Raw genomic sequence first — 27,532 nt, 5'->3', positions numbered from 1 at the left:
TGCTAAAATGTAAAAAAATATATTTTTATTCTATAAACCGCTAATCAGATAATGTCTAATTTATTATTTATTTATTTTAATTATAAGATTATTTATACTAAGCAAATTAATTTCAATTGCATAATTTTATTTGTGTAGAAACGTAATTAAAAAAAACTATATATGTAAAAATATAGGATATAAATATTATATATCGAAGGTTTCATAACATACGGACATAAGCCCGAAACCACAACTTTATAGAAATGAGAAAAAATGATATATATATATATATATATATATATAATATTTCAATATTTTTCAATATTTCTCCTAACCTGGAAATATTGTACAAATAATTATTTTGTAAATTTAAGAATATATTTTAAAACAAGTTGGTCACGCATATATATGTATGTACACACATATGTACACATTACATTTTAAACGTAAGCAACTTAGTCACGTAAACATTGCCTGTACTTCGTCGGTGTCAGACGTGTTTCTTAGTTGCTCTGTTTATATATTTTAAAATCTAATTGTTTGAAATATCAATTTCCAAGAAAAATATTTATTGAAAATGTATAATTTAAAAATTGTCGTTGTTTCTATTCTATAACATTCATGGATTAATTTTGTCTCTCTGATATCAATTATTCCTGGCGTAACGAAATGTCTGGATTTGCGAGAAGGTATGATCATGCTTATTCATTTTAATAAGGACTTTTAACATGCGCTCTTTAAAGAATAGCATATATTTAATGCTGTTTTTATTTTGATATGAGAACAAGTTCTTTAATTTAGCAAGTAATTTTAACGTATCTTTAAAGTCGTTACTTATTGTTTACCATCTTTGATTGCTCTTATATATTTGAATCAATTATAAGAATACAACTATAATGTAATTAAAATAGAATTATATATATAAGAATATAATTCTACTATTATAAATATATAATTACCAGAAAAAATATGATTTATTATAAATTAAACTTATAGAAAAATAGACTTCTATATGAGTTTTTATTTGATCAGCATAATTTCTTTTCTATTAATTTATGTACATATATCTGTTGCTATTAGATTCTGCATTATTTATATTTAATGATTAAATGTATTAAATATGTGGAATTTTATCTCAAAGAGAAGTTGATTTTTTAAATTAAATTATGAGAATTAAGTTTTTAAGAGAATATCATCAATGATTAAGTTGTACACTAAAATATATGATATTATAATCCAAAAAATTTTTTATTTTTTGATAGTTGTAATTTGACAATTAATACAAATTAATTTTATGCATTAATGTTATTGGAAAATATTTGTACAGAGTCATATTGAGCATGATTATATTAAATATGATGATCGTGAGCTTTGCTATCGCTTTGAAAGCTACTTTCGAGAATTACAAAGTCTTCAGTATTATGCCAACTACAGAAAAACACATTCGACAACTTTACCAAATGAATAAATTTTATGATGGAGTAAGTAGATTTTCGTTGTACATATGTATAGTTTGCACGGATTTCTTTTTTTCTTTGAAGAAAATTAGAATGTACAATAAAAATATAAAATTTCGTAAACTGGAACACAATTTACAAGAAAATTGAAAATTTTATAATTATACAAACTAGTTTTTTTATTCACGATTCATAAAAGTAAAAATAAAATTAAAGAATAAGTGGCTAAAAAATTTTTCAACAGATTAAAATCAAATCTTAATTAAGCAAAATTGCGAAATTAAATGTGGTTTACAGTTCACTTTCTGGAATACACCGACTCTCAAAAATAGAACAATAAAAATTGTGGTAGCCCCGCATAGACTGCCGCAGTTCAACGAAATAATGGCTAAAATTGGTATATCTTATCAGATTAACATCGAAAATGTTCAAGCATTTATGGATCAGACAATGCCTGCGAATCGGTCGACGTTTTTCGACTTTAACAATTATCACACTCTTGACAAGATTTATGAGAACATAGACGATCTAGCTAAGCAATATCCAGACAATGTACAGATCGTTATAGGTGGCGAAACATATGAGGGACGCCAGATCAAAGGTGTGAAGGTATCATTCGCGGTAAATAATCCTGGAGTCTTCATCGAGGGTGGAATTCACGCCAAGGAGTGGATCTCATCGGCCACTGTCATGTACATCTTACATCAAATACTAACTAATAAGGACACAGACGTTAGAGCTATGGCTGAGAGTCATGATTGGTATATTTTTCCCGTATTCAATCCTGACGGATATGTATACACACATACTACGGTAAATAATACTTTGTGATATTTATTATTTTTAAATTGAGATGATCCTGAGTAAAGATGATTACATGAGTAAAGACTTTTTTAAATCGTTTCTAGGATCGAATGTGGAGAAAGTCTCGTAAACCATACAATTTATTTTGCATTGGTGTAGATCTTAACAGGAACTGGAACTATAGATGGAATAGTAATTATCCTGTGATAAAAGACTAATTAGTTTTATTAAATGTTTTGATTAAATAGCCAAAAGAATAAAATATTAATAGTATAGATTATTACGAACTTTTCAAACAACTTTTAGAAATTTGAACAACTTTTTGAAAGAAATTAGAAGTTAGTTTTATATTATATTATATATATATATATATAATGTTAACATTAATTTTTAATTTGATTTTCTCAGCTAGAATTAACACTACACCATGTTCCAATGGCTACGCGGGAAGAGCGCCGTTTTCCGAAATAGAAACAAGAAGTATGGCCAAATATATCAAGACCATTTCCGACAAGTTCTATGCGTATATTGCATTTCACAGCCATGCGCAACTGTTATTATTTCCTTATGGTCACACAAGAGATCATCTTGACAATTATGATGAATTAGTAAGAAATTTTATTATTGCAACATTAAGATCTTTTAAAAAGGTTTAGAAAATATTATATATATATATATATATATATATATATATATATATATATGTATATATAATCGATGAATATAATATATTAATACATATTATATAAAAAAGATGAACATTGTTTTTGATAAAAAATTAATCAATTTAATATTTGATTTATTAAAGAATAATTTGTATTAATTTTTAGTGACAAGGATAATGATGATAATGAGAATAATGCATATATGTATATAACAATTTAGTACAGCAGGGTTTTTTTAATTAAAAAAACATTTATTTGAACTTTCTAGTTCTTATTATTTTTCTTTCAATTTTGCCATTATAGTTATATTGGGAAGTACATTTGAGCAAGCATTTGGTATTTTTGTTTGTAAAGTGATAAGAAATTGATTGGAAGTGATAAGAAACTATTATTGCATTTTGCATGTCTGCGTATTCTTAAGTGCTTTAGTGTGTTATGTTGATTATATATTCTAACGTTGTATTGCTGAAGATAGTCTAAAGATGAATCAAAACGTTCAAATAAATGTGTTTTTTATTTTTAAAAACTTGAGTTTTTATTTGCACTCTTACACTCTGCATTGCTCATATTGCTTTTCTCTTTGACGTTATTAGTTTTATTTGAAAGAGCCTTATAAATTATTTAAATTTATAATTCTATTTTTCCAGCATGCTATTGGTTTGAAAACAATTGCAGCTCTTAAGAAAAGATATGGAACTGAATATCGGACCGGAAATATTGCAGAAACAATCTGTAAGAAAAAAATTTTTAATTTTTGTTCTGTAATCATGCGTATTAAAGCAGTTTTTAATTATTTCAAATATTCTATTATAACTAAAATTGTTTTCTTAAAATTATTACATATTGCAATGTAATTATGAAGTTAATTTGCATTGTCGCAATTTGAATTTGCAATTTTAATTGTGATATAAAATATTACTTTTTAAATACTGTAAATTTCTTTTTAGATACGGTCATCGGAAGTAGTGTGGATTATATTAAGGCTACTTATGGCAAACAAATTACTTATACCTATGAGTTAGGTGATCGCGATCGTTATGGATGTTTGCTGCCCCCTGATCAAATTATTCCAACCGGAGAGGAGGTTGTGGACTCACTCGTAGTTATGTTCAAGGAAGCAAAAGCACGTGGACATCCAAAAAAGAAAAAATTGTGTCATATTAACAATATAAATTAGTTTTATTATCATATTAACAATATTAATTAATTTTATTTTTGTTAAAAGTAGTATATATATAGATATATATATACATACATAAAAAATATATAAATATGTATATATTAAATATATAAATATTATATATATATATATATATATATATATATACATATATATATATATATATATATATATATATATATACATACATACATAATATAATTATATATAATATATATATTATATCTAATATAAAATTATATATATTATACATAATATTACATATTTCATAATTATTTTATTAAGAAGTGTGCGACTGTGTTTGATGGAAAAATTTATGGTGATGTTTTGCGTTGTGTCAAGAAATATACCTGCATTGGATACAGTCAAAGCTCCTTATTTGCAGGTTCATTATTCGTGGAAAAATTTTAACTACTTTTTTATTAATAACTAAAAAATGTAGACGATTAAAATTTCAATTCTATTTTATTTTTTTTAAATTTTTCACGAAAATTGATCTTCAATAGAGAAAAGTAATATGCGCGGTTTTTATATTTGCATCCTTCGCGAATAAGGAGCTTTGACTTTTTGTAGTATACGTTTCATCCTCATATTTGAGATCGATGAGGAGATTCGTTACTTTTCTTGCGAGCATTTATTGATTGGAGCGTGTCAATGAGCAGGATTTAATTACTGTTTAGATATTATCAATTTATTTAATTTTGTACTTAAAGATGGCTTGAAAAAGACTAAAACATTTGCGTTATAAAATAAATTATTTATTTTTAAAGTAAAATTTATTTACAAGTAAAACTTGCGTTAAAAGTAAAACTATCATTGTTGCGCATGGTTTTTATTTACTCTGACTGCTTAATTTAATTTATAATTAATTAATACTAAATAAATTATATTATTTTAATTTGCAATTTTGCATATCTCAAATTTCTTTTATGGTGTATAATATACACAAGCTTACACATTACCTCGTCACTTCCTTGTGAGAACAATCAGTTTATTTTTATTTCTAAATTTTATTCATATTTCAGTTTATTTTTTTCAGTTTTCTAATAAGGATTTATAGACATCTCTTGTTTGAATAATTACATAATTTAATTTTAATGATTTACTTTATTTATTTATTTATTTTCTCTAATTTATTCTATTAAATCTATTTAATTTATTTTTGCATTACTTGCTTATTAAGATTATTATTTCTTTAAATGCTTGTGACTCGATTAAAAAAGCTATTGATCGTGAAATAATCAATACATAATTTATCATAAGCTGACAGATTATATATTTGTAAGAAGAAATATATTTGCATACAATAATAAAGTGTAAAAATATAAAATATACAATTACTCTTTTAAAACAATAAAATCATCTATATTAATATATAGAATTACAAAAATAAGCATAGGTCTAGAGAGAATGATCATTCGCGGACAATTTCTTTTAAAAAGTTTCTTTGTAGTATTCTTTTGTAACCAATTCGTGTCAAGTGATAAAATTTGATGTAATCGCTCTTTGCTTGATCGATTAATATGATTTTTCTTATATGATGTTTCAGATATTTGTTAGTATCGTGTGCATTTAATCTTTAACTATAATGAACGAAACAGCGACTGCAGTCAAAATTATTTCTGTCTTGTAAAGAATAAAGTGTAAGTCAATCTTTATGAAAGAAATAATTCTTCTTATGTATTGATATTAGAGTCATCATGTGGAAGATAATAATATCGTGTATCATTGTGAGTTTGATGGCTGCTCAGAAAGCGACGTTTGTGAACTATAAAATCTTCAGGATTCTACCGACTACAAAGATGCAAGCCGACGAATTACATCGATTGGAAGAGATTCCTGATGGAGTAAGTAAACCTTCAAGTATAATTATAAATAAAAGTAATAATATCTTTACAATAATTTCTTTATTTTCTCTAGAAATTAATTTGTCATTCAAATTTTTATTTTTTATTACTTCAGCGTTATAAACTTGTCTTTTAATATATATATAATTTAATTAATTTGTGCATGAAATTAATTTTAGAAATTTACAAAATTAACTGCAGTTTATGAAATTAAAAACAAATTTGCAATTAAAAATCTGCAATTAGTTTTTTAATAACTAAAATGAAAACTTGAATTAATAAATAAAAATTACAAGTGCATAATATTGTCTTTTAATGTTATCTAGTTCTCATTTTGGGAAGCACCGAGTTTTGTGGGTAGAAACGTGGATGTTATGGTAGCACCGCACAAATTTCCTGAATTTTACGAAATTATAACTCAGACTGAAGTATCCTATCAAGTCTATATAGAGGATGTTCAAGCGTTGATTGATGAAACGACGCTTGTAAATCGATCGACAACATTCGATTTCACTAGCTTTCACACTGTTGATGAGATTTACGAGAACCTAGACGATCTGGCTAAGCAGTATCCAGACAAGGTGCAGATTATTGTAGGTAGCAAATCATACAAGGGATGTCAGATCAAAGGTGTCAAGGTCTCCTTTGAAGCAAACAATCCCGGAATTTTTATTAAAGGTGGTATTCACGCTAGAGAATGGATCTCGCCGGCGACTGTCATGTACATCTTACATCAGCTATTGATCAGCAAGGACGCGAACGTTAGGATTTTGGCTGAGAGTCATGATTGATATACATTTTTCCCGTGTTTAATCCTGACGGATACGCGCACACTACGGTAAATCTTATTTTGTAATATTTTTGTATAACATATATTTTATATAATAATTTATGAATTAAAATTATCTATATACGTAAATAACATTTTAAATCGTTCTAGAATCGAATCTGGAGAAAAACGCGTAAGCCGTATGGTCTCTTCTGCATTGGCGCTGATCCAAACAGAAACTGGGATTATGAGTGGGTAAGTGAGTTCTAAGATTTTGGACAAAACAGAAATCCGTCATTTCTTTATAACAATTTAAAAGAATACTAAGAAAAGTGAGAAAATATAAATTATCGTAAGAATTTGAAGAGCCTGTAAGATAAGGATTGTGCTTTGATTATTTAATTGTATTTATATTTGTTAATGCCATTAAAAAAACGCCAAATTTATGGTATTTTTATGTAAAGGCGTTACTGGCATCCCCTGTTCTCCAACATATGCTGGAACCGAGCCATTCTCCAAGGTAGAGACGAAGAGTATGTCTAAGTATATTGTGACCATTTCCGACAAATTTTATGCATACATCTCGTTCTACAGTTATTCGCAGCTATTGATGCTCCCTTACGGCTCTACGAAAAAAACATCTTGACAATTACAACGATTTGGTAAGAAATTATATTATAGAAAAATAATGTAAACTTTAAAAAATATGTGATAATAAAATAAATAATGGAAATATTACTTTTGATAAAATATTTTGTATATTGTCACCATCCGTACAATGAACACTACTGTAACAAGAATTTATGTAATGTTTATTATTTCAGTACAATATTGGGTTGAAATCAATTGTTGCTTTAAAACAAAGATATAGAACTAAATATCAGATCGGAAATGTTGCTGAAACGATCTGTGAGTTTGGAATATTTTTATTTAATTTATCTATTGTATTTTTGAATGCTTTAGTTATTTAAAATAACTTCTATTGAACAATAAGTAATTTATTAATTTAAAAAGAATTTTTTTTATTGCTTAAATTAATTTATCTAAAAATAATTATTTATTTAAAAATCTTACTTCTTACTGTAAAATTATTTCTAGATGTATGTACCGGAGTTAGTATGGATTATATCAAAGGCATTTATCAGAAGCCTATCGTGTATACTTATGAATTGGGCGATCGTGACCGTTATGGATTTTTGTTGTCTCCTAATCAAATCATTTCATTCGGGGAAGAGACTTTGGATTCTTTTGTAGCTATGTGTCAAGAGGCAAAGATACGCTGATATCCAAAAAGTCTACGACTTACGTTTAATTGATATTATATTTGAGTTTTTCCATTAAAACACATAAATAAAAATAAATTTTGTTTTTTCAATGTTTAAATATACACAATGTTTTTCACGCTTTTGTAACTATCGGTAATATATTTTATTGTATTTTTTGCTTTCGTAACACTTCACCCTCTACAATACTTTTAAATAAAGTATTATAAATATGTTTAACACGAATATAATAAAACATGAAGTTTTATTGTGAATAATATTTTTTTTTAAATCTGGTTTATATATAATATTCACTAAATAAATTATATGCTATAATAAACACATATCACATTTTGTTTATCTACACTACATAAATATGTATAATATTAAAATTAAAACATATTTCTAAGGAAGTTATTCATTTGTGTCAGTCAAAATAAAATATTATTATTTTATAAAGTAGTAAAGGTAATATATAATCACAATCTATATAAATATATCTCACAATCTGTGTAAATATATTCCACTTATATAACGTCTTTTTAATTCAAAAGTTTTTGACTATAAATTATATATATATATATATATATATTATAATTATGTAATTTCAATTATAATTATAAGAAATATAATTATAATTATACATAAGAAATAATATAATTACAATTAATTATTCTTTTTCCACGGCTAATTTTTTAGCCATTGCTCTTAAATCTTTTCTCGCAATTTTTCCTGAACTTGTATATGGAAAAGTGTCCAAAAATATTACTCCAGCACGAAGCTTGTATTGATCCATCATGTTATTTGCCACAAATTCTATTAGTTCTTGCTCCGTCACCTACATAGATGCAATTTGATTATTGTAGCATAACATGAAAATTATCTACAAAAATGTATTGTTTTGACACATATTGCACATGTGCTTAATACTTAAAATAATCTGCATAATAATTTGCAATTTATTATAAAGAAAGAAAACAGAAGTATTTAAATTCTATGGTTAAAGAGTCGAAAAAATTTGCAATAAATTTCCATTAAAAATTTTATTATAAATTTTTTTAAGAAAAGCTATCGGAATTTTTCAGTATATTTCATTTGACAATTGACAAACTCCTTGTCGCTCTTCCGTGATATCATATTCGCAACAAAATTATACCTTGACGTCGGGTTTCTTAGTGACATAAGCTATAGGATGTTCATCGTCTGTTGCATGAGGTACCGCTACTACTGCAGCTTCTAACACTGCTCGATGTGATAGTAACATATCTTCGATTGTTCCAGGTGAGATTTGATATCCTCTGTACTTTATAAGTTCTTTTATCCTGTCGATAATAAATAATTCTCCATCTTCATCGATATAGCCGATATCACCTGAGTGTAACCATCCTGGAATAAATTTAGTTTTTATAGTATTATTAGAGATATTTTGTTAAAGAAAGAAAGAGAAAGAGCAAAAAAATTCAATAAAATTTAATATATTTGTAGTTTATTTATATTAATTATTATAAATAACATTTGTTTAATTTTTATTTAATTTTATTATTATGAATGTTGTATAAAAATAAAACAATTTCTTTACCTTCTTCATCAATTATATTTTTTGTCGCTTCAGGATTTCTGTAATAGCCGTTCATCATGGTCGTCGTTTTTACCCACACTTCTCCTGATTGATTTGGACCAAGAATCTTTCCGTTTTCTCGATCCATAATCTTTATTTGTACATTTTGGATTACTGTTCCGACAGATCCATTTTTATGATTTGGAAGTTGAACTGTCACAAACCCACCAAGTTCCGTCATTCCTACAAACGCAAATAAATAAGATCAAGTTTCAATCAAGTCCATGATATAATTTTTATGTCATTTTTTACATTTTGATATTATATTTATGATATTTTATTACATAGAAAGACACTTGCCGTAAGTTTGTAACATTTGGACATGCGGTAAAATACGTTTCATATCTTCTTGCGCTTTCAGCTTCATTATTGCACCGCTGTAGAAAATAACTTTCAAAAATGATAATGGATATTTTGTTACGTAACTCGCTTTGAGAAATCGGTTTATCATGCTCGTACTTAGAATAGTCATTGTTACCTAAACATGATTGTTACCAAAGATGATTCATGTTTTTGCATTCCAATACACTTTCCATACACGTCATATGGAAATGTAAAACCATTTATGTAATTTAAATAGATATTATGAAAGCATGCAAAATAATATCTTTAATATTTTCTTATGTTAAGTTTCAACATATTATCAGTTGTAATGATATTTTTTGATTACAAATGTAAATGTTTGAATAACGAATGGATTTCAATAGCAAATTAATGTCATTTTTGTAAGAGTGATATATTTACATAATATTTATTAAACATTAAATTTCAAAAAGTTAATATTTACTTAATCACACAATCCGTGAATAAAAACAATATTATTATTATTATAAAAATATCTTTGAACAAAACAATTTAGGCATGCTGGTATAACTCCTTTTTAAGTTAGCTGTTAGATAAAAATTAAAATTTAGAATCGTTTGTATTAAGATCTCAATATATAAAAAGAAGTCTCTTATAAATAAAATAAAAATAATAAAATAAGTAAAATAATAATATAAAATAAAATTTTCTTGCCAAATACTGTCGCAATTTCATCAACTCTTCTCTCACCTTATATTTTTCAATAAGCAAACACGTCATCTCCTCGTCGAATTCTGGATAGATAATCACTTTGATGCCCTTCGCGATTGCATTGATGTTCATTATTACTGCGCTAATCCAATAAAGTGATGAGAACCAAATTGACACCGTGTTGATATTCAGACTTTTACCCTCAATGAGAAACAGTAGACAGTAATTGGATATTTCGACACCTTTCGGCATTCCCGTGGTACCTGAGGAATGCAAAATGCACACTGTTTTTTTGATATTATCAAGCTCGATATATCGGAAATTTGCTATTTCAGCATCATTGCAAGAATTCAAAATGTTGGAAAAAGATGTGATGTCGGGATGATGGCCGAAAACCACAATCGTTGGGTCGCAGTTATTCTTCTTTACCGCATTTAAGATAACATTTGCAGATTTTTCATTGCAGAAGATTATCTTTGGGCTGGTCAGCTCTATGACGTGCAGCGCGGTTTCTAATGACAAACAGAGAATATAATTAATAAAAACTACATAAAATAAAATAAAAGTTAAAAGTGCATTTTTAATATTATTATATAATATTTATAATTATGAAGACAATTACAAGAATTAATTACAAATAATATCTTTAGAAAAATAATATCTTTAATTATTATTTTTGAGTCTAGATCTTATTAATCAAGTGCAATGTAATATTTGTATTGTATTTCACGGAAAAACTTACGCAAATCCAATTTTTCGTCCCACGGATTAAAAATCGCGTTAATATAAATTGCCGCCAAACAAGGTATGATAGAATTAAGATGATTATGTGTACACACACTGACAACATCGTTGGACTTGATTCCTTGTTTTTGAAGCCATAATGCGCATCTTACAATTTTGTCTTGTAGCTCCGCATATGTAACTACTTCTTCCGTGAGTGCGTCTAACTACGATATATTAAGTATTTTAACGATATAAGCATCATTTTGTCTTTTTTCAACGCCCAGTGACAACAAAGATGAAATGACGCTTGTGTCATTAAATGCACCTATTATTACTATTATACAGTTATATATTATTATGATACATAGTTCTCTATTATAAAGTTATTATATTTTTAAATCGGATGTCCGTTTTATTGTAAACTATTATATTGCAATAATAAGGTAAAATATCTTGAATTTTTCAAATATTTACTTATTATGAATTTATTATGCTACATATAGGGCACGCGTATAGCAATATAGAGGTATTGCTAACTTATTTTTGAAAAATGTGATCTCGAAATACAACTTTATCATATACATATGGTTGATTTTGTCGTTAAATATGCTATAAGTTTTGCTATAAAACAAATTTTAAAATTTTCACAAATTAAGGGGGAAAAGAGGGATTTCGAAAAATATGGCATTTTCGAAAAATCTGATTATGCAGTTTTAAAATACATTAAAAACCATAAAACCTCTATTAGAAACTTTTTTCTTATATTTCTTACCATTTCAATGGTATTTGTTTAGAAATATAAAAAGTGATTTTTTTCAAGAGAGTGTTTTATCCCCTTAACGGTCGTAAGAGCACGAATAAAAAAATACGTGTCTTTTTTTGAACTAGACTATAACATATTCAAAGCGGATTAAAATCGAAGGGAGACATCCATACCTTTCCTTGTTAGATACTTTCTATACTTTCTATACTCTTATTGCTAATATTAGAACAACGTTAAATAAAAGATAAAAAATCTTAATTTGTAATTATAATAATTTATATCTAATTTATTTAGTATTCTCAAGTTTAATTCTGTCTTTATAGAAATTCTACAGAGTTTCCTTCTTGCAAAATTATATATAATAATCTTATATTTATTGCTTTCTCTATTTAGTGTCTTTATTTGCATACATTTAACAAATCGTTTTGTTAAGTAATTTAATTGTTATAATATAAGTTTGTTATTTTCATATAGCTAGAAAAGGACATATTATATCTCTATCAAATAGAACGCTATAATATTTTTACTTTTCCATTAAATGTTTTCCACTTTTTAGTTCTGTATTTAATATCAAAATAGTGATATAAATTTTTCTCTATATGTAATTTAATTATATATATATATATATATATATATATATATTTATTTATTTATTTATTTACTTATTTATAATGTTTACAAAAGTAAGAAGAAACACATTTTTTTATTTACTTAATTATTGTAAATTCTGAAGTTTTCTTATGCTGTAATGTCACGCATAAATATTGACTTACATGTGCGATTTTATCTCCATGGCTTTTAATCTTGATCCACATCATTTTTCCGATACTCTTATAATTACTCGTATAAGGTACTATTTTTCCTTTGTAAATGTTATTTTCCATGGTAAAATTCTGAAAATAATAGATAGTTGGATAACTTAAAACTTTAAAGAATCGCAATACTTTTATAAAGTGTAATAAATTTATATACGTTTTGTTTTTAATCTGTATGTTTTACACTGTGACAGTGACTTTTTGTTTAAATATTATTAAAAAAATTTATTATATGCTATTGTTTTTGCATTTATCTTTAAGTTATCTGCAACCATTTTGCTAGAGATATCCTTATCTCAAGTCCTTGATATGATCCAATAAACTACTCAATAATATTACTGCATCATAAATATTTTTGTATTTAATAAATTGTATTATGTCTTAACCAATTAAATAAAAATTGAATTTTTGTTAATACACAAAATAAAAAATTTTCCTGTGATAAAAAGATTTTGCTGTCGAAAGATAAGTATCAGCTGAATGTCAAAATGAGAAAATGAGAAAATAGATCAAGTGACAATGTGCATTTGGAATGATTTATTAAGTAATTTTTGCACGGAAAAGAAAGTATGATCAGATATATTATGTTGTGTAGCAATTATGTCCAATAATTATATGACTGATAAATTAAATAATTAATTTTATGGTAGTCATGTTTAATTTTGGAATATTGTAAACTCATCACAAATTTAAAGACAATGTAAAATTTTTTAAAATATTATATTAATATTTAACGTTAAATAAAATTTTTTTACATAATTCTTTGAAAAATAAAAAAAACAATAGTAATTGCGTTATAGTTTTTTAAGTTAATTATATTAAATTAATAATTCTCTGAAAAAAGTAGCAGAAAATTAAAAGTATATTTCCACACTCTAGCTATAAATAAAATGATAAGATTCTGCACAATCTTTATTATTTACACTATATAGTTTATATTAACATATATTTGCCAAAATCGAATTTTAGCTATACTTTTTGCTACAATTGTAAGTATAAAACATTCTTAAACTCTTATGTATACAATGTATCTTTAGTTGTGTGTATGCAAATAAATTGTTAAGGTATTTGATTAGTGAAAAGAGAAAAGTTACTCGAATTTAAATAAAAATCGAAAACGCTGTCAAAGAAAACATTTTGATGAAAATGAGAAAGAAAGTGAGAAGTTTTTACTAAAAGCACTGAAGATTACACTTTTTCAACAAATGAGAAATAGTAATATTAATAAACAGAAATTGATGTATATATGGCCGTAGACAAATGTTGATTGTCATAATTTAGTAGCTTCTATTTGCATCAGATATGCAATTCTGTTGTACACGTGATATCCCTCTCTCTATTTCATGATTGACTCATAGACTGCATCAAGAGAATGCAGTGTATTCTATTGTACTATTGTTTGTAATGTATCAGCCCATTAGATATTTTTGAAATTATGATATTTGAATTTGTAAAACTTCTGAAATATATATATATATATATATATATATATATATATATATATATATATTTCAAAAGTTTTACAAATATATATATATATATATAGTGAGTTAACGGAAACCTGACTATTTTCAAAATAAATGATGAAATAAATAAATAAAATTTCATTCAGCTAATAAAATACAAAAAGCGATTTGAGTATATTACTTGATTTTATTCAGTTAAAAAAAAAAATTTTTTTGCATTTGTTAATTTCTACTCGGAGCTGGAGTGATCACCGCAAATAAACTTTTTTTTAGAAGTGCCTTTTGGAGACTGCTCGTTGCTTGGACACTATGAGACATTCTTTCACGAGAAAATTCTGAAATATAATTTTAATGTTATTTGATATCGTATAGAAGTTTTAGAATAAGTGACACAATAGTTTCGACAGAAAAAATCCCCTCCCAAAAAAGCTTTTTTTTCCAACCTGCATTTGCGGGTGTTTCCTTAAGAATGTTAAGAACTGAGCGGAAAAATTTATTATTACGGAAAGTCTAAATTTTACGATGGTTGTCATGATATTGGCGAAAAAAATTTATTCCACCCCGTGGAGTGCGTCAAACTATGCAATTTTTTGGAAACGAAACACGTTCTCACTTTTAAAAAGACGGCGGAAAGGGGAAAGGAGAAATTAAAAATCTAACAAATGCTTTTCAGAGACTTTAAGCTTTAAAATAAAAAAAAATTTTTTTACGACCATTTTTGACGGAATTATGCTTATTTGAAATCATGCAAAATTTTGCATAAATTTATATATGCGATAATTTTTATTGCCAGTGTATATTACTTAACTTTATTCATTTTTTAAAAATCAAGTATTGTCAAGTGACTCACTCTATACATATATTTTTCTATTACTGCGTATATACATATTTATTTTTCAATATTTATATATCTACATTAGCATACATAAATTATGTACATAATGATAATACGCAAAAGATAATGCATAAATATAAATAAGTATACATGTATATGTATTTACTATAATAATAAATACTATAAAAATAAAAAAAATATTTACTATAATAAATCTACATATGTATAAAAAAGTATATATATATATATATATATATATACAGGGTGTCTCATAACTAACAAGCCAACGCTCGTAAACGGATAGAGTACAGTGAACACAAAAGTATTAGATCATTTTGCGATTTTCGCAAAAATTATTAAAATATTAATTAAAAACGCTTAGCGAACAATATTATACATATGTACAAGATGTCCAGTAATAATCGCTCCAATTCTCTAGGGCAGATAGAGCAGGTCAAACTGAACATAAAAGTCCTGTATTATTTTGCGATTAGCGCAATAATTATTGAACTATTAATTAAAAACGCTCAGGGTATGCTGAGCGCTATATGCGACGCGCGCTCATAACATTGATCGTTTTTAATTAATATTTTAATAATTATTGTGAAAATCGGAAAATGATACAGGATTTTTATGTTCAGTTTGACCTGCTCTATCAGCTCTAGAGAGGTGGGGCGATTATTACCGGACATTTTGTACATATGTATAATATTTTTCGCTAAACGTTTTTAATTAATATTTTAATAATTTTTGCGAAAATCGCAAAATAACCTAATACTTTTTTGTTCAGTTCACTGTGCTCTATCCGTTCACGAGCGTTGGCTCGTTAGTTATGAGACACCCTGTATATATATCATTGATATAATACATATACAGAGACATTTCAATGAAAAATATTCACTTGCAAACTTACACTTTGTTTTCTTGTAGAAGATGAAAATTCACATAAAAAAATAAGAAATAAAATTCTATTGTATAAACAATAAAATTAAATATTTTATTTTGTAAGTATACAAAAAACAATGATTAAGTTTAATCTTAATTCTCTCTAATATAAATATAGCTTTTACGGTTTATTGAAATATATGCATTTCTACCTATTTAGAATTAATGATTTTGAAAATGATATTTGTCATATTTTTAGAATATTGTATAATAATGAGGGTAACTAATGATAGGTGTAACTAATTATTACAAAAAGTAATATACCACAATTATAAACAATAAGCCATCTATATAAAATATATGTATGATAATATTACAATAATATTTCAAATTTTTCACGTAATAATTTAAAGACGAGATAATGTAAAAATGAAGACATAACTCATGATATCGCGATAATCCCTTCTCCCTTCCCTTTAGTAAAAAAGGCATGTTATATCGATAGTCGTAAATCTCGAAGTGATTGTTGCCTCTTTTCCATGATGCTGATTGGTTGTTAGTTATCAAGTTTGTGTGCTGCTTCATTCGTGTTGTCTGCAGCTGTCAAACGTCAAACTATCAATTTTGACAGTTTGTTTGACAGATATTTGAAGAAGAGGAGAATAATATAGGAAGGTATGAGAAAGTGAGAGAGATTGAGAAAGAGAGAAAGGGGGCAGAGACTGAATTATTTATGTATAAATGTGTGTGTGCATTTCGATTTGAAAGGATTCAAAGAAAGCGATATGAGACAGAGAGAGAGAGAGAGAGAGAGAGAGAGAGAGAGAGAGAGAGAGAGAGAGAGAGAGGAGAGGGAAGTCTAAATTATTTATATATAATGAAACAGGTTTAAAAAGGCATAAAAAGCTATATAAACTATAGAAAGTAAAAATGAAAAGTATAAATAAAAAAGTTATAGAAAAAAATAATAATTAAATAAAGTACCGTGTTACATCGAGAATTTGACAGTTTAAGTGTGAGTGTGGGCGGACGTTAAGACTCATTTTTAAGTCGTTCTCAGCGCCTACTATTAAATATTCTAATTAAAATTCACGGAATAGAATACACAAACAAACGCAAAAAATTTTTTAGTAGAAAATTGTACATCTATATGTTACAGTTAAGAAGGAATGATATCAACGCAATAAGGTAATCAAAATCTATATATGATGGTCGTAACAGTTACACATATCTAAAGTTATTTTTAGCCATCCTTGAATTGTCGTTGACAAAAGTTCAAACTGCAGACAAGCTTGATTGTTTGTCTGTAAACGTATAATAATTATGTGCAGATATAGGGGTGGTTAATTTAACAAAAATAACGCAGTTATGTCACAATAAAATAATTTAAACCAGAATTCTTAAGTTAAATGAATCAACAATGAAATGAGAAGTCAAGCAAAGTATTGAACAATTAAAAACAAAGTTATTAAAGCGGGTATGTGAGTTAGTGGTGTAAAATTTGAATAAAGAAGTCAACAAAAAATACGTTAATATATAAAAGAAATTTAGTCAAATTATAGAATAAAAATATATGAATAAGTAAATACATAAATTTATATCTGGTTTAAAAAGTATAAATTAAAAAATATATAAATAAGAGAAAGGAATAAAAATGTGTAAATGTAATAATTTAAAATAAATAACTGTAGAATATATGTACAAGAAAGAATAAAAAGACATAAAATGATAACTCACATTGTCATAAGGTAACTTGAAATCCATGTATGTCGCTAAATTTGCAGAGAATTCTTACGATGACTGTTCGCGACGTAGTTATAACTATGAGTGACGATAGTGTTTATCTAAATTTCCATGTATGACTAAATCTTACGAAGCTTGTTTATCACTTCGTTATACATTTATACAGGTAAACAATATGTATCATTTTGTTGAAACGTCCCCCCATATTCACAGTTAAACTATCAAATTCTCAATGTAACGTGGCACTTTATTTATGATTATTTAATTATTATTTTTTTATATAACTTTTTTATTTATACTTTTTATTTTTACTTTCTTATAGTTTATATAGCTCTTTATGCCTTTTTAAACCTGTTTCATTGTATTTAATTAAAGAGAGTTTTTTTATTTGATTAATTAAGTTATGTATATATATATATATATATATATATGTGTGTGTGTGTGTGTGTGTGTGTGTGTGTGTGTGTGTGTGTAATATATGTATACGTACATTATGTTATATATTTAATATTATACGATTATTATATATAGAAGGCATTTATATAGAGAATAAAATAAGATAAATATATACTTAAAAATTGGAAAAATTAATTGACATTTAACAGAGTTAAAATATTTACCCCATACCCCTTATTAAAGTATGTTTGTCAAGATGCTCTCTCTCTCTCTCTCTCTCTCTCTCTCTCTCTCTCTCTCTCTCTCTTTGTGAAAGCATATACTAACAATACACCTTTTACACCTATTATCAAAATAATACTGACAATGAAATATAATGATACAGTTTTTAGTAGAAGTTCTTAAACTTCGATAATTTTTTTGACAACGACCAACTCCATATTGAGCATAAGATTAATTTTGCGATAGAGATTACCCATTTTATAAATGAAACCATTTTTTACAATATTGGCAATAACCTTTTTGACAAAAATATAAATTTAAATTAATAAATGATTTGAAATTTCCTTATAGTATTCTAAAGTGTATTATATGCATATTTTTGCTATTATACAAGATCAAACGTAAATTATATTTATTAGTTTATTTGTTACTTTAAGTATTTTTTGATTCCTGTCATAGGTACTGCAAAAAGACGTTTCTTCTATTGAGCTTGAACGCATCACATCATATCTCAAGTATATGTAATAATAATTTTGCATGTTTAGTATGAAACAGATGTATGCAGAAATAGATAAATAATGTTTTATTGCAATAAAACAATATATGAAATTTTTATTAATCTTAATATATTTTCCTACTATTCGTAAGTTATGATTTAAGAACAGAAATTTATTGCACTTAAATAAGTATATTTTGAAAAATACTAACACATGCACGCGAGCTGAATTAAAACCGTATTAAGATTAAAAATGACTAATGACTTCATGTAATGTGAGAGCAATCTTTGATCTGTAGATCCAAAGTTTGATTTCAATTCTTATTTCTTATAATTTTCAGAGATTTTAGAGAATGAGACAATTTTTCTATTCAATAATAGAAAGATTAAAAACAAGACAAACAACACGATAAAAAAACTAAGATTAAGGACATATCATACATTCGATAAATGTGTCTTTAAATGACTTTTTATACATGTTTGCATATACATATTTAGAAACACATTTAATAATAAATATAAGCTCAGAATACAAGAGTATATTTATATAACGTGTTTATATTTTTTTATTATTTCTACTCAAAAACAAAATATACTGACACAGTTTCAGAGGTGTAGCCAGATCTTTTTTTGAGAAGGGCGGGAATTCCAACATATTTCTGTATCTTTAGGGACTACCGTTTATTTTTTATTGAAAATTACAAATTTTTTTCTTGGGATTTTTGTCATTAACTTGAAGTCTTGGGAAAGGCTCGAGTTCTCATAACCCCCTCTCTAGCTATACCACTGTACAGTTTGATGGAAAAAAGCTAAAACACCCTATATATTTAAAAATAAATATAAATTTTTCGATATTTTGTACATTATTATATATTTTATAGTATATAGAAAATTATTAATACTAAAAAATTAAATTTAATCTAAATCAAAATTAAACCTCTTTTTTTCTTCTTCTTTTTGATCAAATAAGAATTATATTTAATAATATATACATATTTATAGTGCAGAAAAACATTTTTTTAAAGCTTCATCAAAATACGCTAATTTCTTCCTGCTCCATCTTTTTGCTCTTCGAACATTATTCGCATTGTAGTGAAGTAGGAGAATATAGTTGAAAGATACTGGAACATTTACCATATTAAAAAAGGTATATATTTTTTGTAAAAAAAGTACTATAATGTGCATATGTATGTGAATTTTTTTTGGAAAAGTAGGTATTTGTTTCGTATTTATTAATCAAAGCTGAAATGAGTTACTATTATACAGATATATATAAACAATTTTGTATTTCTAATTCTTTTAATATAATAATTATTACTATAATTAAGCGTTAAATAGTTAAATTTAATTACTGCTTTATTTTGTTATAATATAATTTAGAAAAAAATGTTTCTTTTTTTTTATTTAGAGAGAAATATCTCAAGTAATAACTTCTAATTATATAATGATTAAATGATAATGTGTGCTATTAAATATTTCTAACTATTAAAATTGCTATCTCACCGATGCGTAATAATGTAGAGATAACGAAGGCAAACCGCAAGGTAATACAACAAGTATTGGTTTCTGGCTTCTTAGTATAATCATTTGTAAATTCTTTCGAAAACTTTCGGATTTTTCATACCAATTTGTTTCAAAAGCTATTTGTGCAATATTATTACTCTAAGAAAGACATTCAAAAATGATAAAATTACTTATACATGTAACGTCATTATTTATTAATATTCATATTATCTCATATGTAAATTAATTTACTATGTAAATCAAGTGTTCCGCTGGCCACGCATACATAAATACTTCTAATAATGCACTGACTGCTAAAAAGACACATTGGATCTTCAATGCTAATGAAACTCCCTATTCAAATAAACAAAGTAGAAAAAGAGAATTATTGTAAAAAGAAATTTTAATAATATGTTTTTATTATTCTATACTTATCAAAAAGCGTATACTACTATAAGATATATATTAAAAAAAATAATAATTCGAAATATATACGGTTCCAATATTTACAAACATATAACTATAACTGGCAGTGAGAGCCATGCGCGGATGTTAATGTGTTTAAAAAAATAATGTTTAAAAAATATACATATTACATAAATATGTAATTAAACTCTATATTTTAATTAAAATCTACTATTATTATTTATATAAGTGCTTAGTTATTTATTATTTAACTTAATAATTATAACAATGTTATAACGCTTGATGGTTTTTAAATAATATTTTTGACATAAAACAATAATAATTTTATGAAATATACTTACTGTAATAAAAATAAGGCCGAATACTATTAATGATACGGTACTGAAAAATACGGTTCCCAATGCAAAAGGACGAACTGCAAGAGTTACTTCTTTTGCATATCTAAAATATTACATTTTATAATTTTATCTTATACATGATGTTACACTTATTGTCTCTAAACATTTAAAGATATGTAATAAAACTTTATCTTTAGTATTTTTGCAAATTATTTTAGAGAAATAATGATAACGTACTCGAGTAATTGTTGATGTTTTTGGATACACTTCATGAAATCGTAGATGCTTGTAATTGTTCGTAAATCCTCAATCAACAATTTAAATCTTGCTGATACCAACCAGAGCAAAAGAGCCATAAAAGCGTTTACACATAAGTGTGCAGCTATTAATAGGCCAACCACAATTTGGTGTATATACGTAATAGCTCTTAATGGTTGACGAGACGCATCGAATGGAAAATCAGCCGGTGCCGGAAGCGGTTCATCCAACAGGATAGGTCCTACGAAAAGCGCGAAGAGGCTCATATAGAACAATGTTATACAAAAGCCATAGAAGTGAGCACACTTATCAATATAGTCTCGTTGAACAATCGCTTCTTCATGACTTTTGATTAGCGCGCAAGCATTTTCCATTTTGAAAGTGACACACTGCAATTAATTGTGTTATTCCAGCTGAGAACGCACGCACGAAAGGAACATGCGTTAAATCTTTAAGAAATAATATCTTAATTACTTGCAGTCGTTGATAAATAGCTATGTGACATAGAATATTCCAGATTACATGACTACAAGGGAATAAACCCAATGATGATTTTATGACAAGTTCAGGATCATCCAGATTTTTAATAAGAGCATATGTCATCGATGCTATTACAGCTATAGTTAGTAATATAGAAACGTATTGATACAACTTCATGCATAACACTTTGCGTTTACTTGCATCTTGCGGTAGGGGCCAAAACCATATAAAGAATAAACTCAACTTTACAATAGCAATTGTTTTTCTTAACGTTATTTTTTTTTGCATGTTCACGTATATAAGCTATACACATTTGAGTATATTGCAAACAGTGTTTAATGCAAACCTATCTCTTGTGTTGTCGAATAACGATATTCAAGAAAATTGCGGGGAAATGTCAGAATTATATACAGCGAAATCGTATTAAAGAACTATACCATCTCATAAATTTTTCTTTCATACATATGATACATTATCTCAATAATATTTTTATAAAATATGCAATAAAATAAAAACTTACAAGGAGTAAAGTCGATATATAGTTGTATATAAGGCATATCAACTATTTTTGATATAAAGATAAATATTCATGCATTGCTACGAACTAAATGATGTATAATTTTGCTATTCTACTACGATATAAAATATCGATTGAACAAAATACATGATAGTCTTAAGATATATAATTTTTATCTCTGCATATTGTCTGTATTTACTAAAATTAGGTGGCAGAGAAGTATTAATAATTAATTCGATAGAACTTGAAATGTAGTGATTGTAGTTATCTAGCGTTATATAGCAATTTCTTTAAGTACCATTGCAACATTGATAAAGAATTCTAACATAAAATGAGATATAATTGAAATATATGGATATGAAAATAAGAAAAAAAATTTTATGCATATGGTTTATGAGTGCGTGTAGTGTATAAGTTACCTCTTATAAGTTTATTCCATACAATTTTTTCTATAAGTTTTGTTAAACGAAATTTGTTAGACAGGTAATTTGTTCTACTCTTCATTATTAATCTTTTTGATACTGAGTTTTAATTATTAGTTCTTATATTTTCTATTTTTTCTTACAATTAATATTACTAATGGTATACTAACTCTATTAAAATAGTAGTAGGTACGTCAAGATAATTTGTAACAGTATATATCAACGATATTTCTATATTTATTATTAGAATAAAAATAAAATAGTGATATAGTTTTTTGCAGAACATCTTAAATTTTACAAACAAGCAAATTAGAAAATTGAGTGATTAAGAGCCAAACGCAGATATTAGTGCGTTAATTTTGCAGAAAATAATTTTTTTGTGATAGACTAAGAATATTATAACAGATATATATAGAGTAAAAACTAGATTAATATTCGACAAATTATCGTTTTGCGTGTGGCATTAGTGAGATTATTATGAAATATTTGCGAAAATGTTGCGCGTTTAAGTTTAATAAGTAAAAACGTTTTTTACAGTATCTTTGCAATAAATCTTTTTTTGACAAAATATAAATTTAAAATAATAAATAAGTTGAAATTTCCTTGCAATATCTAAGGTGTATTATATATATATATATATATATATATATATATATATATATATATTTTAGAAGGAAATATGTGCTTCTTATAAGAGAAAACCAAAACATAAATTATATTTATTAGTTTATTTATTATATATTTCTCGATTTCTGTTGTAGATACTGATATAAAACGTTATTTTGCCTATCGAGTTTAAGCGCACAACATCATATCTCATCGTATACATGTAATAATTTCATCAAAGCATGTTTAATCTGAACCAGATATATACAGAATAAATGATAATTTTATTAATCTCGATTTATTTTCTTAATGTTCGTGAATTATGATTTTCTTAACAGAGAAAGAAATATATTGCATTTATATAATTATATTTTGAAAAATACGCACGCGACCTAGATTAAAACCGTATCAAGATGATTAATTAAAGCTAATTGATGATTCCATACATATGAGCACAATCTCTCAGTAACCCGTAGATTTTACCTGTTCGATCTCTTTACTTCTTATTATCGAATCTTTCAGAGATTTCAAGTAGAAGAATTTTATCTCTTGATAAGAGAAAGTTAGAACAAGACAATAAAACATAATAAAAAAGAGAAATATTAAGAAAATTCATATATACAAAAATAATACATAAAAGACGGATTGCTTTAAAATTAAACTAAGTTATAATTCAAAATTACATTTATATCATATACATATAAGGAAATGTGTGAGGTTAAAATCAATTAATTTTAATTCTCATATTTATAACAAAATCATTAATAGATATTTTTCGAAGTAAGTAATTGTTATATACGTGTATTTAATGTTTACAACTGCATACATAATATTTTTTGTGTTACATTAGTGGTCAGATAAAGATGATCATCAACATTATAACATCACAATTGCCCGACAATTATTTTGACTATAATTTATAACTTTAAGCTCTTGCTTTTGTAACAATATTACTTAAAAATAAAAAAAAAGAAAATAAAAATTACGTCTTTTTCGTATTAAGAATAATTCTTTTCAAACTTTCCTTAAATACAGGTATTTCAGATTCTTTTAGCAAATTGTGTCAGTATATTTTACAAGTTAAAACAAAAAACATGTTACATAAACTTAGACTTACAAATACTTATTTTATTAAAAATTGTAACAAAAATGAAATAAAACATAATAACGGACTTATATTCATATTATTAATATGATGTTACGTCAGAATAGGTTGCCAAATCATCATACATTAATAAAAAGAATTAATTAACACAATAGAGTAGATCAGTTAAAACCAATACGTGATAATTAGTGCTTTATGCAATTAAAATAAAGTTAGAATTCTAAATTACATAAAATATATTAACGCTAAATGTTTCAGGTTTTTTTCAATTGCCCCGAAAACAATAATAAACACATTACATCTAAAGTGACTACGAATATTAAAACTACGAATATTAAATACACTAATGTGTTCATGTTACATCTTATTACTCTTCGAACATTAATCGTATTGTAGTAAAGTAGGAGAATATAGTTGAGAGATACTGGAACATTTATCATATTAAAAATATACTTCTTTTTTTCGTCAAAATGTTATATGTGTAAATATGTGCAAATTTTTTTTGGAAAAATATATACTTATATATGTATTTATTTTTTACTCATTATATAATCAATGCTGAAATGAATAGTGTTATGCAAATATATATAAATAATTTCCAATTTCAAATTTTTTTAGTGTAATAATTATTACTATAATTAAGCGTTCAATAGTAAAATTTAATTATTGTTTTATTTTGCTATAACGTAATTTAGAGTAAAATTTTTTCTTTTCTTTCTTTATATATATATATATATATATATATATATATATATATATATATATATATATATATAGAGAGAGAGAGAGAGAGAGAGAGAGAGAGAAAATTACTTCAAGTAATAACCTCAAAAAATTATATAATGATTAAATGATAATGTATGCTATTGAATATTTCTAACTATTAAAATTGCTATCTTACCGATGCGTAATAATGTAAAGATAATGAAGGCAAGCCGCAAGGCAATGCAACAAGTATTGGTTTCTGGCTTCTCAGTATAATCATCTGTAAATTTTTCCGAAAATATTTGGATTCATCATACCAATTTGATTCAAAAACTATTTGTGCAATATTATTGCTCTAAAAAAAGGCATTTAGAAATAACCAAATTATGTATATATGATAACGTTGTTATTTATTAATATTTAACTTATCTCATATATGAACTCACTATGTGAATCAAGTGTTCCGCTGGCCACGCGTACATAAATACTTCTAGTAATCCACTGACTGTTAAAAAGACACACTGGAACTTCAGTGCTAATGAAACTTTCTATTTAAACAAACGAGATAGAAAGAGAGAGTTATTATAAATAGAAATTTTGATAATATGATTTTAATAGAAGGACAATGTAAAACATTATAATTTAATATATTTATCAAAAAGCATACTTATATATTTAAAAAAACATGTTTAAAAAATATATATGTTATATGTAATATGTATATAGGTATGGCTAAACTTTATAATTTGATTATAAATCTACCATTACTATTTATATAAGTGTGTAGTTATTTATTATTTAACTTAATAATTATAACAATGTTATAACTCTTGATGGTTTTTAAATATTATTTTTGACGTATGGAATGGTGATAATTATATGAAATGTACTTACTATAATAAAAATAAGGCCGATTGTTATTAATGCTAAAGTACTGGCAAATATAGTTCCCATTGCAAAAGGGCGAACTACCAGTGTTACTTCTTTTGCATACCTAAAATATTGCATTTTATAATTATATCTTTCATGATGTTATACTTATTTTCTCTAAACATTTAAAGGTACGTAATAACAATTTTCCTCTTATATTTTCAACAAATTGCTTTAGAGAACTAATGATATTTTACTCGAGTAATTGTTGATGTTTTTCAATACACTTCATAAAATCATAGATATTTGTAATTGTCCGTAAATTCTCGATCAACAATTTGAATCTTGCTGATGTCAACCAGAGCAAAAGAGCCATAAAAGTGTTTATACACAAACTTCCAGCTATGAACAGACCAATCACACATTGATGTATATATGTAATAGCTCTTAACGGTTGACGAGACGCGTCGAATGGAAACTCAGCGGCTATCGGAAGTGGTTCGTCATGCAGGATAGGTCCTACAAGGAGGGCCAAAACGCTTATATAGAACGATATTGTACAAAAGCCGTAAAAATGGGCAAACTTATCAATGTAGTCTCGCTGAACAATCGCTTCTTCATGACCTTTGATCAGCGCATAAACATTTTCCATTTTGAAAGTGACATACTGTAATTAATTGTATTATTTCAACTGAGATAGCACGCGCAAAATAAATATACGTTTCAAGAAATAATATTTATATTAATTACCTGTAGTCGTCGATAAGTAGCTATGCGACATAGATTATTCCAGATTACATGACAACAAGGAAACAAACCCAATGTTGATTTTATGACAAACTCAGGATCAACCGGATTTATTACAACGGCATATATCAACGATGCCATTGCGGCTATAGTTAGTAATGTAATGACGTATTGGTATAATTTCATGTACAACACTTTACGTTTATTTGCATTTTGCGATAGCGGCCAAAACCATATAACGAGTAGACTTAATTTTACAATAGCAATCACTTTTCTTAGTGGTATTTTTCTTTGCATGATTACGTACATAAGCTGCACACATATGAGTATATTGTAAGTAATGTTTAACTTAATGCAAATCTATCTCTCATATTGTCGAACAACGATATTCAAGAACGTGCGGTAAAATGTTAGAATTATATACAACGATATCTTATTAAGGAACTATACCATCCATAAATTTCTTTTTCATACATATGTTACATTATCTTAATATTTTTATAAAATATTTGCTAAAATGAGAACTAAGAAAGACTAAGATCGATACATAATGGGTGTAAGGCAATTATTTATAAATAAGAAAAATATTGATGCGTTGCTATAAATTGAT

At 26.0% G+C, this 27,532-nt stretch overlaps 5 protein-coding genes across 6 annotated transcripts; 2 read left to right on the top strand and 3 right to left on the bottom strand.

The window, feature by feature from the left end:
• Nucleotides 1-441: 441 nt before the first annotated feature.
• LOC140675729 (zinc carboxypeptidase-like) lies at nt 442-4,100 on the top strand. Its single transcript, XM_072910356.1, has 7 exons — nt 442-671; nt 1,310-1,463; nt 1,737-2,252; nt 2,348-2,435; nt 2,652-2,851; nt 3,556-3,640; nt 3,856-4,100. The coding sequence occupies exons 1-7, from the start codon at nt 652-654 to the stop codon at nt 4,083-4,085; spliced, it is 1,293 nt and encodes a 430-aa protein (XP_072766457.1). The 5' UTR covers nt 442-651; the 3' UTR covers nt 4,086-4,100.
• A 1,641-nt stretch (nt 4,101-5,741) lies between these two features.
• Nucleotides 5,742-7,987, top strand: LOC140675750 (zinc carboxypeptidase-like). Its single transcript, XM_072910370.1, is given in 8 exon segments — nt 5,742-5,935; nt 6,262-6,723; nt 6,726-6,773; nt 6,876-6,963; nt 7,169-7,335; nt 7,337-7,366; nt 7,529-7,613; nt 7,803-7,987. Coding segments are annotated over 8 exon segments (1,212 nt in total). The 5' UTR covers nt 5,742-5,788.
• Nucleotides 7,988-8,636: 649 nt separating this feature from the next.
• LOC140676417 (luciferin 4-monooxygenase-like) lies at nt 8,637-17,896 on the bottom strand. Its single transcript, XM_072911450.1, has 8 exons — nt 17,826-17,896; nt 12,861-12,980; nt 11,341-11,548; nt 10,638-11,110; nt 9,885-10,062; nt 9,546-9,767; nt 9,123-9,352; nt 8,637-8,804 (listed from the first exon to the last, which is right to left on the bottom strand). The coding sequence occupies exons 1-8, from the start codon at nt 17,850-17,852 to the stop codon at nt 8,637-8,639; spliced, it is 1,626 nt and encodes a 541-aa protein (XP_072767551.1). The 5' UTR covers nt 17,853-17,896.
• Nucleotides 17,897-19,925: 2,029 nt separating this feature from the next.
• Nucleotides 19,926-22,244, bottom strand: LOC140662816 (odorant receptor 4-like). The gene is made up of 6 exons (XM_072886470.1): nt 21,945-22,244; nt 21,450-21,859; nt 21,216-21,315; nt 20,701-20,802; nt 20,449-20,607; nt 19,926-20,066 (listed from the first exon to the last, which is right to left on the bottom strand). The coding sequence occupies exons 1-6, from the start codon at nt 22,236-22,238 to the stop codon at nt 19,986-19,988; spliced, it is 1,146 nt and encodes a 381-aa protein (XP_072742571.1). The 5' UTR covers nt 22,239-22,244; the 3' UTR covers nt 19,926-19,985.
• Nucleotides 22,245-24,770: 2,526 nt separating this feature from the next.
• LOC140662808 (odorant receptor 67c-like) lies at nt 24,771-27,313 on the bottom strand. 2 transcript variants are annotated; one of them, XM_072886456.1, is made up of 6 exons: nt 26,926-27,313; nt 26,433-26,842; nt 26,200-26,299; nt 25,752-25,853; nt 25,502-25,585; nt 24,771-25,024 (listed from the first exon to the last, which is right to left on the bottom strand). In XM_072886456.1, exons 1-6 carry the CDS (start codon nt 27,229-27,231, stop codon nt 24,968-24,970), a joined length of 1,059 nt encoding a protein of 352 aa, XP_072742557.1. In that variant the 5' UTR covers nt 27,232-27,313; the 3' UTR covers nt 24,771-24,967. The 2 variants fall into 2 exon arrangements, with proteins under 2 accessions (XP_072742557.1, XP_072742556.1); XM_072886455.1 differs by having other exon boundaries at nt 24,772-25,024; nt 25,502-25,660.
• Nucleotides 27,314-27,532: the final 219 nt, after the last annotated feature.

Source organism: Anoplolepis gracilipes, chromosome 2, assembly GCF_047496725.1.
Source record: "Anoplolepis gracilipes chromosome 2, ASM4749672v1, whole genome shotgun sequence".
NCBI classification, from domain to species: domain Eukaryota; kingdom Metazoa; phylum Arthropoda; class Insecta; order Hymenoptera; family Formicidae; genus Anoplolepis; species Anoplolepis gracilipes.
This window is presented reverse-complemented; position numbering and strand designations above follow the sequence as displayed.

Coding starts and splice junctions, on each gene's coding strand:
- LOC140675729 (XM_072910356.1), top strand. CDS start 652: ATGTCTGGATTTGCGAGAAG. Junction 2,852..3,555: donor TTGACAATTATGATGAATTA/GTAAGAAATTTT, acceptor CTATTTTTCCAG/CATGCTATTGGTTTGAAAAC. Junction 3,641..3,855: donor AAATATTGCAGAAACAATCT/GTAAGAAAAAAA, acceptor ATTTCTTTTTAG/ATACGGTCATCGGAAGTAGT.
- LOC140676417 (XM_072911450.1), bottom strand. CDS start 17,852: ATGGATTTCAAGTTACCTTATGACAAT. Junction 9,768..9,884: donor CCAAATGTTACAAACTTACG/GCAAGTGTCTTT, acceptor TTGCGTTTGTAG/GAATGACGGAACTTGGTGGG. Junction 9,353..9,545: donor AAATATAATTGATGAAGAAG/GTAAAGAAATTG, acceptor AATTTATTCCAG/GATGGTTACACTCAGGTGAT.
- LOC140662816 (XM_072886470.1), bottom strand. CDS start 22,238: ATGCAAAAAAAAATAACGTTAAGAAAAACAATTGCTATTGTAAAGTTG. Junction 21,316..21,449: donor AAACATCAACAATTACTCGA/GTACGTTATCAT, acceptor GTAATATTTTAG/ATATGCAAAAGAAGTAACTC. Junction 20,803..21,215: donor TCGGCCTTATTTTTATTACA/GTAAGTATATTT, acceptor TTATTTGAATAG/GGAGTTTCATTAGCATTGAA.
- LOC140662808 (XM_072886455.1), bottom strand. CDS start 27,231: ATGTACGTAATCATGCAAAGAAAAATACCACTAAGAAAAGTGATTGCT. Junction 26,300..26,432: donor AAACATCAACAATTACTCGA/GTAAAATATCAT, acceptor GCAATATTTTAG/GTATGCAAAAGAAGTAACAC. Junction 25,661..25,751: donor CGGAACACTTGATTCACATA/GTGAGTTCATAT, acceptor GCCTTTTTTTAG/AGCAATAATATTGCACAAAT.